This window comes from Sinocyclocheilus anshuiensis, unplaced genomic scaffold, assembly GCF_001515605.1.
Source record: "Sinocyclocheilus anshuiensis isolate Anshui unplaced genomic scaffold, SAMN03320099.WGS_v1.1 scaffold1222, whole genome shotgun sequence".
NCBI classification, from domain to species: Eukaryota; Metazoa; Chordata; class Actinopteri; order Cypriniformes; family Cyprinidae; genus Sinocyclocheilus; species Sinocyclocheilus anshuiensis.
Genome location: NW_015555818.1, coordinates 317738 through 327491, shown reverse-complemented (window position 1 = coordinate 327491; position 9754 = coordinate 317738). Strand labels below are relative to the sequence as shown.

Genomic DNA, 9754 nt, shown 5'->3' with positions numbered 1-9754 from the left:
GGGAGTATATATATATATATATATATATATATATATATATCATTTGTATATAAATATGCCTCTTATTTATATATAAACAAATGCATAATATCCCAGAATGCTTTACTAGTGCTAGCGTTTCACCGTTTTATTACTACCCAGAAGGATAGCAGTTAGTGTATTCAAACTATGGCTGAAAGGTGTGTTTCAGTTGTGTTCCAACACAACTCTTAATATATTTATACTTACATTTATATGTATGTATGTATGTATGTACAGTATGATACTAGCTTGAACAACCATATAATTAACAAAACAATTACTGAACATGACATGGTGAGCTGCCTGAAATTGAATATTACTGCTATTAAACCTCCTACATGATGAATACAAACAAATCCTTGTCGTTTTATAGTACTGAATTACCCGGTTGTATTGTATATGAATGTATATGAATCAGAATGACAGTCCAAGTGATGCATTCTGGGAAATGAAATGTTCACATTATATCAGTTCTTCCACCCTGGTCTAAAGGTTTATTTAAATATAACGAAATATATAAACTCAATACAAATTTCCATTTAGGTTTCAAATCAGTTGTCAATTGTGAATGGTGCACAACCTGATTTACTATAATAGTAGCTACTGTATATACAGTAATGGTAATTTATGAAAATAGCACAGATATCCAAAACATAACAAAATTTCATAATCAGTTCTAGAAATTAGAAATGTCATGTAAATCATGAAAAATATTACTCAACCCTCTATGTAAAACCACCATGCTTTGCTGTTCATTTGAGTACTGACAGATGTATTTATGGACCACAGTAAAACAGGCTCGGCAGATCAAATCGCTCGGTTGACAAACAAGCTGATTAATTAATCATTTTAATTGTACACATGTAAATGCATGTCCAGGCATAAAGGTAGCTTCACAATAACTTCGATTTAAACATGTTATATGCAAATTAAATGTGTAAGTATGAAAGAAAAAGATTGCTAGAAAAGACTTGTGTGTGTGTGGGTGTGTGTGCGCGCGCGCGCGCGTGTGTGTGCGTGTGTGTGTGTGAGTGTGTGTACTTGCGTTGGCATGCCCTTTATTTTCTTTTATAGAAGTTCTAGTGGCTAGGAATAAAGTGCTGTGAATCGCAGACAAGCCTTTTTCCCTCTCTGATCCACATTTATTATTTATTCACCCCTCATCAATGTTTCAAAAGATCTATTTTGTAGGTTCTACACTAACACTGTCTTCTATATTCCTTCCTCCTCTACCAATTTAGGTGAGCATCATTTTGTGAGGAAAAAAGGTTAGTATCAAACTCTGTGTTTCACTTTGATCATGTAGCCTACACAAATAAGAAATGCATCATTTTAAAAGTGCACTTTGTGATTTTTCCAACATTAAAAAAGTTGTACACATACAGTAAATAAAGTAAAACCAAGGTACACTAACATGAGAAGAATAATCTAGTCATATCTGTAAGGGTAGGACCTTCTGCACATCTTTTATTCATATAATATTCATATAATAGAGCTTTTCCCCTTGGTGACCTTGTGAGCTGTACGTCCTTCTTCATGGTTTTCTAAAGCATTTATTCTACATTTAAAGTGGAGCATGACAGCACTTATAGGGTGTCAAGTGCTGTTTGGCACAAATAATGATATTCAGTCAGAAGTTTTGAAAATTGATACATTACTGCTGAACTAAATAAATATGCATATCTCCCCACAAAACGCTTCTCACATTAGGTCAGTGAGACTTTCAGCTGTTAATTGAGGAAGTATTAAGGGCGATATTTGAAGAGCAATTATTAGTTGCCTGGGAGGGTGAATATTTGGTCTGTTATTTAGGCTGTTCATTTTTTTTTTTTTGTATAATTCTTGCTGGATTTGGAGTATCACATATAAAAAATTTAAGCCTCACAAACTGTACCAGGCTATAAAATTGTGTTCTCACACAGCAGTGTACATGATCAATGATCCTTTATGATCTTAAATAGATTGTTCATCATCATTAACTCACCCTCAAGTTGTTCCATACCCCTGTACAGATTTTTTCTTCTGTCAAACACAAAAGAAGATGTTTTGCAGAATGCTGATACCACGCAAAGTGAATGGTTACTTGCAGCTGTTAAAATCAAAAGTTCATAAAAGGGCATGAAAAAGCAGATAAGCAACAGACTGAAATTCTGATTACTAAGAATTTTCTACTCTGTTACAGCCGTTGACATGCAAGATTTGAATATGTGCATATTCAAATTGCGCAAATGAGATATGAAAGGAAGATATGACTATAGCGCACCACTTTTCTGATACTTTAATGGTGCTTTTTTGTTGTTTTTGGAGTTTGACATCCTGTGGTTAGCATTAACTTTCTTTATATCCACGAATATACTGTCCTACATCTTCTTTTGTGATTTACAATATATATATATAGACATGGCCGCGGCGGCAACAACAATACTACAGCGAGAATAAAAGTTACGCCTTCTTTCTTTGCGTGAACATTTTGGCAGCGTTATGCAAATCTTCCACACATCGTGACATAGACATGTGGGGGCGTGCTAGAATGAGCCGTTTTAGGTAGGCGTGGTTGACTCAACTTTTATAAAGAATATCTCTTTGGATTTGAGACTTTAGTCTTTGCAACTTTACAGATCTTCTTTATGCACCAAGAGCTTGTAACACTCCAAAGGAAAGGAAAAATGGAAATCGCATCATATGACCCCTTTAATTACATTAGTAAGTTAGTATCATGTTTTAAAGTATGTCTCAGTGGCATAAGAAAGAAGAAAAGCAACATTTTTACACTATTAAACAAGGGGACCTGAGGTAGAGTTGCACAAACTTTATGAAGGGCCAAAAGTCAATAAAACAAAAACTTAAATAAAGGCCAAAAATTTCTGAAATTATAATTCTGAAAAAAGTAAATTCTGCATTATATCCAACTACATTAATAAAATGTATTAAATAAAATAAAAATGATAATTAAACTAAAATTTAAAAAAAATATATATTATTTTAAAACAATTTTTCAAATCTTTTTTTACATTTCAATGCAAAAACATTAAAACTAAATAATTAAAAAGAATTAAATGAACAAAAAAATTTTCTATTATTTTCCCCTCCTCTTGTGATATGTCATGGCGGGCCAAATCAAAGGTCACCACGGGCCAACTTTGGCTTGAAGGCCCTGGTTTTTGGTTCCTGGCATCTCTGACTTAGAGACACTGTGCCGCATAAACAACTGCATTTTTATACCATGCATTAAACCTCACATTAGCTACCTAATTTAATCAGTTGTTCTTATGTTCTGTGTCTCTCTCCTCTAGGAGAATTCTTGCCACCGAGGAAAAAAGGTTTGTGTCTTGAAGAGCGCTTGATGAGATTGCATTCATTAGAGAATACATAAACCATCAGCATAACAGATAACAGTTTGCTTGAGTCTGTAATTAACACATTTATATTACAGTTGCATTAGGAGGGCAAGCATTAGAGTATTTTATGGAGAATGGGCATTATGCTGTCATTGATTGTGTTGTTACATTTGGTGCCATTCATAATCTTTTCCCTTTGTTTTCACACACCCTAATTATGCTCCCCATGCTAATCAGTGTTCCATAAAGCTGCATGTATTTGTCCATTAACATCTTCATGAAATGATCATTAAGCCGTCTCTAAATGGTAAAGCTAATGCAGAAAGCATCTAAACACCATTATCAGTTTCAGCTAATGCAAATGTTTGTGAATAAAAATAGCCTCACATATGTATAATAAAAGTCTGTATTTGATTATATGGGCGACACATTTGCTGTCATTTGTCATATTAACACTTAAGGGAACTCATAAATTGGTGTGGCCTGGTTTTGCTTTAAAGGTACAGTCCATAATTGCTGACATAGGGACACCTAAGAGACCAGGAAATTAGCTGTGCACTCCTTAGACGTATAGGCAGTGTCACTGGAGGAGTATGATAAACCGTAATTATTGTTCTAAGAGGATGCTATACGCCCTGCAGTCACACAGTAATTTTAGATGCTGTGAACTGCCCTTTTGCGATGCATTTTATTGTACAATGCTCAAAGAGCCTCTTAAAGATGCAATGATATGGTTTAAGACTGCTGTTTTCCTTCCTGTGTGGAAAGAGGAAATTAGGGCGGGAGATATTTTTTTAAATAACCATGTATTATGTATTTTTGTGGACTAAAACCTGGAAACCAGTTAGTATTTTAACCCTTCTGCATTCAATCATCCTGAAGTCAATGGGATTTCTGAATGGATGTTTGGTTAAATGCCTGAAATAAGGTCTGTGGTTAACACAAGCTCAACAAACTCATTTTAACGTTTTATTCTATGACGTAAAACACATCAGTAATACCCCCATATGATTTTTTTGAAGCTTTTACTTGTCTTGAAAAAGGCAGTTGTTAACCACTGACTGAATGGGACTACAAAGGTTGTCAGGAACATTATGCCGAACAGAAAAAATAAACATCCATTCACTAGTCCACTTTTACAGCTTCATTGTGTTCATAACTATTCCATCTCAAACTTTCAGAGAAATTTATTTTTAAAATAAAGACTAAAAGAGCTGCCAGAAACTTAATGGTGGTGACATTGAAGTCATGCAACCATGGTATAGTTTGTTTATAGCTTACATTTGGCTTTTTACATTTGCCGATTGTATTAAAAATGAGTTGTGTTCATTTTTGAAGATTATCAAAATGTGTAAGAACATAATGTGTAAGAATCATAAACTTTGTTGGTCATAGAGCTTGTTTTCTGCAATAATCAAAAAGCCAATGGCAAGGGAACCAGTGTGATGCTAACTTCTGGGTTGGTGTACAAAAAATACGTAATCAATACGTAATTTCAATGCCAACTTTAACAGACACTGACTACGAGGTCTCATCAAGCTGAGCAATGTATTCCTTTATCCATCAACATTTGCACATTCATTTTTTAAAAGATGTAAATGTGTGCATGTCTTCTGAGTATTCAACTAGTAAAACACATAATATGCATCATATAAATCTGATATGTTATGCATTGGATTGTGTATGTGTAGCCAAATATTATTTTGCTTCTGGCAAATACTGTGGGGCTTTTGGTTTGAACCCCATACATTCTTACAGCTTCACTGATATTTCTGAAAACCTAATGATATAGTTGCAGAGATACGGGCCAAGGAGATGTTAGAAGAGGAAGGGGAGTATGAGGAGGAAGAGGACGAGGAGGAGGAAGATGAGGGGCTTGCTGAAAAAGAGGAGGAGGAGGAGCAAGAAGAAGACGAAGAGTATGAGGACGAAGATGAAGAAGAAGAAGAAGAGGAAGAAGATGGTGATGAGATCGAGGAGGAGGAAGAAGAAGATGAAGAAGAAGAAGAGGAGGAGGAAGAAGAAGAGAAGGAGGCTGAAGAAAAGGAGGACGAGAAGGCAGATGCTGAGGAGGAAGAGGAGGAGGAAGCAGCAGCAGCAGCAGCAGAGGAAGCTGTGGAGGAGGAGAGAAAAGAAGAGGAGGCTGAAGAAAAGGAGGACGAGAAGGCAGATGCTGATAAGGAAGAGGAGGAGGAAGCAGCAGCAGCAGAGGAAGCTGTGGAGGAGGAGGGAAAAGAAGAGGAGGCTGAAGAAAAGGAGGAAGAGAAGGCAGATGCTGAGGAGGAAGAGGAGGAGGAAGCAGCAGCAGCAGCAGCAGAGGAAGCTGTGGAGGAGGAGGGAAAAGAAGAGGAGGCTGAAGAAAAGGAGAAAATGGAAGCTGATGCTGAGGAAGAAGCAGAAAATGAAGAGGAGGAAGCAGCAGCAGCAGAAGAAACTGTGGAAAAAGGTAAGGAGGAAGAGGAAGCTGATGCTGAGGAGGAAGGGGAACAGGAAGAGGAAGCTGCTGCTGCTGCTGCTGCTGCTGCTGCTCCTGCTGTCGGAAAGGAAGATACTTCAATCCCTGCTGAACCTTATGAGGTGAAAGAAGAACAAGAACAAATCACTTCTAAAGAAGCTGATGCAGCTGATGAGGAGGAGGAGGACAAAATTGATGTAGTTAAAGAACCACCTGAGGACGAAGATGGAAAAGAAGATACTCCTGCTGATGATAAAGAGAAAATAGAAGAAGTAGATGACATTACTGATGATGACCAAAAAGATGACCAAAGTGAGGAGAAAGACGATGATGATGAGGTCGAAGAGGCTGATATCGTCATTGCTCTTGGTATCATAGCTGATGCTGGTGCTACAGTCACTGATGTTGAAGCGCAAGAAACTGGTGAGGAACCTATACTTCTTAAAGCTGATGGTGATTCAGAGCTATTAACAACCATAGAGGAGAGTGCTGCTAAAGCTGATGATGCAGTAGCTGATTTAGCTGACTCACAAGATGGCTTAGCCGCAACTGATATCCCATATGATGACCATGATGATAAGATAGCAAAAGATCTAGCTGAGGATCATGGTGAGGTTACAGAAGACAGTCTTAAAGATGAGACTGGTGCTGGACTGAAAGACGCTGACTCTGAAAAACATATAACAAGTGAGGGTGAGGGTATTATTGAGAAGCCTGAGCTAGCTGATGATGTTGCAGATAAGGAGGAGCAGGAGGAAGAGGGAAAAGAGGAGGGAGAGGAACAGATAAGGCGTGAGGATGAGGAAGATGATGATAATATTATAGTAACAACACCTGTAGTTAGTTCCGAACCAGGCGGAGATGAGACAACAGTGGTGGCTGATGAAGATGATGGCTCTTCACGTGAGAAAGGTACCAAGATTATTTGGTTTTTGACTCTAAAAGATACAGTACATTTTTGTTTTGTTTTATTTGTTTGTTTTTGCGACTCTTTTTAATGTGTCCATGTCAAAATAATATAGCCAGTAATTAAAAAAAAAAAACAAAAAAAAGATTTTGCACATGCATTCTTCTGCTGATTCATTAGGGCAACATAAAATATTGTTGCAGAGTTTCCTGGACGTATTAAGTAGTTCTGCAGTAGATCATTGTGAAATGACCAGCATAACCAATATAGTCTGACTCCCAAACAACTTTCAGTCTGTAATTTCATTTTGAAGACTTTATAAAAACTCAAATGTACTGCCTGTAGGTTTTCTAGATTTTAACCAAACACTTTAACCATTTAGACATTGCTATCACACAAAAATAGTTTAGTCGAAGTTTGCTACTATACATATCCAAATATGCTGGTAGGAAAGGACCCCATTTGAGTTTGTGATTGAAGTCTAATTCATGCTGGGCGGATCAAAGAACAGCAGCTGGTGCTTTGCTGCTCAGCTGCCAGTGAAACGGTTAGAATCCATGAGAGACTGCTTTCAAGTCAGCTGTCACCAAACACTTGTCTCCAAAGGGGTCATTCAAGGGCATCAAAGTTCTGGATGATCAAGGAAAACACTGGGTTAAGCCAAATGAAGATGCACTTCCAAATGAGAGAAGATCAAAATAGGTTATTATGGCTAGAATGAGTAAAACGTTAGAATTAGTGGTCATAATCATTGTCTTAGTAGCAGCAGCACATGAAGCTATTCGTAAGTTTTATGTATACTGCTTATACCTTTTGCTTTTTACTAATGGTAGTTAAACATAGGGAAGCTTGACTTTACCTTGCTAAATTAATTTAGCTGACTTGCTAATTCACTTTGCGCAAAGCTAAACCACCTGTTCCAGCTCCTAACTGATGTTGCTAATGAAGTCTGAATGATCATGTCTCAATAGAATAATTGAAAAAAATGGTTCTGTATGCAAATGACATCTGATTATATCTCTTTGTCAAACGCTAATGCAATCTAACCACCAACAATGGAAAATTTTAGCTTCTGCCAAAAACGCTTGGCAGCGTTCAAGAATAACAGGTCAAAGGAAAATAAATTGTTACTGGTTACTTAAAGTTGTAAAGACTATCCGGCGAGCCTTATAAATATGTTTGCTTGTTTATTCAAAGACATACCAACCCTGAAAGAAGAGGAGAAAGATGAAAAGGATGAAAGCGTAGAGGAAGTGGAAACTGCCGAAAAAGCACCAAAACCAGAACCGATCCCTAAAGGTACAGTAGCAAACATAGCAACAGTTTACTTGCATGAAGCATAGAAAATGAACCAGAATTAAAATGAGAAAATTATGCCAACACTTATGAGCTCCAAGGTTATTGACTGTGGAGGAGTGGTGTTCAACAACAAGCCTGATGGTAGTGGATGCAGGAGAAGAAGGCGTGTGTGTGTGTGTGTGTGTGTGTGGGTGTGTGTGTGTGTGTGTGGCTGTGGATGTGAGGGTTGAGCAGACCCTTTGGCCTCAAACTTTGATCTCCATTAAAGTGACCATTTATTTAACTTTATTTATTGAACTGAATATTTAAGATTTTTTATATATTATAGTTTATTTTTTTTATTTTTTTTTTCATTATTTATTAAAAATACATATTTTCAATTATCTATTTAAAATAATTATTTTAATGGTTAATTTGAATTAATATATAATTAATCAATAATAAATCTGAATATATATATACTTTACTGGGAATCACCTCAGCAAGGGAAAGGGGGGAAAAGTTGTGATCTAGCTGAACACCACAAAATCATTAATAATGCAAAAAAGGTATAACCTCGGCCATGTTAAAATTAACATTAAATAAAAGCACAAAAAGCAGAAGGATCTCGATAATATGATTTCCTCCTGTGAGATGTTTTCCTCCCTTTCCAATTATTCTTGTTATTTGATTTATCAATATGGTGTTGAACTAGAATTTTACTGAATTGCTCCTGAGGGCAAAGGATCCTACTGGGTATCAGATTAAAATCTGGAGAGGAGATTGGGGATAAAGCCATGTGTGTATTGCAAGATGGAAATCTAATCACGCTCTGAGACAGTGTATGACATGAGCTCAGATGAGTTCAGAGGACTGACTACTGCTGCTTCTGTCTGGGAACAGCAGAATGAGATGTGCTTGTGCCTGCAGAGACAACACTGGAACACAGTGACATATACACGGTGCCACAGGAATACATAGAGAACTGATACTTATACAGAGAGGTTTATTTGGCAAAGGAGAAAAGCTCATTATACTGTCCATTCAAGAGCACCTTTAGAAACCATAGCAAGTTTTAGCTGATAAACTTTTAGACAAGGTGCCATTCAAACTTTACTTTTCTAGTTAAATTTGTTGAGAGTCTGTTTTTCACCTACAGTGATTTTGCAGCAACATATTGATCTCCTGCTGTTTGTGCAATGAGCAGATTGATACAAATGTATGTAAAGTTTGTGGGCATTTATGCACACTGAATTTAATATGCTCATGCATATCCTAAATTGACCGCTGCCTTTATGAAGTGAAATGTAATCAGTTTATTTTTAGCCATGCTTTCATTCAATTTCCACAAACACATCCCTGATCACAGGTGCTGGCATAAAGCATTTTTTTCTTTTCTTTTCTTTTCTTTTCTTTTATTTATTTATTTTATTTATTTTTATTTTTTTTACAAAAAAGTGGATAATTTAGTATTATTCAATAAATAAATATGATAATAAATACATTGCACTGTGTATGCTTGCTTTGGCCCTATCATAATAATCTTTTTTTTATTATTTAATTAAATTGTAGTGTATTTTATTTAATTTTTTTATTACAGTTTATTCTTTTATTTTATTAACAAAATGTGTAGAAGTGTGCAGTGTGTGTGAGTGCTTTAACAGTGTGTGCTTGCTTTTTACAGTGTGTGTGCTATCATATCTATATATGTGTGTGTGTGTGTGTGTGCACGCGCGCGTGCGCGTGTGTGTGTGT

General features: G+C 36.4%; 1 protein-coding gene across 9 annotated transcripts in view; it reads left to right on the top strand.

Moving 5' to 3' along the window:
• Nucleotides 1-9754, top strand: part of LOC107675223 (probable serine/threonine-protein kinase kinX) — a 42792-nt gene that overhangs the window by 15741 nt on the left and 17297 nt on the right. For all 9 annotated transcript variants that reach the window (XM_016469498.1, XM_016469492.1, XM_016469499.1 and 6 more), the window contains exons 5-8: nucleotides 1263-1289; nucleotides 3315-3341; nucleotides 5152-6237; nucleotides 7919-8020. In XM_016469498.1, the coding sequence (XP_016324984.1) occupies nucleotides 1263-1289; nucleotides 3315-3341; nucleotides 5152-6237; nucleotides 7919-8020 (1242 nt within the window). The remainder of the gene's footprint in view (nucleotides 1-1262; nucleotides 1290-3314; nucleotides 3342-5151; nucleotides 6238-7918; nucleotides 8021-9754) is intronic.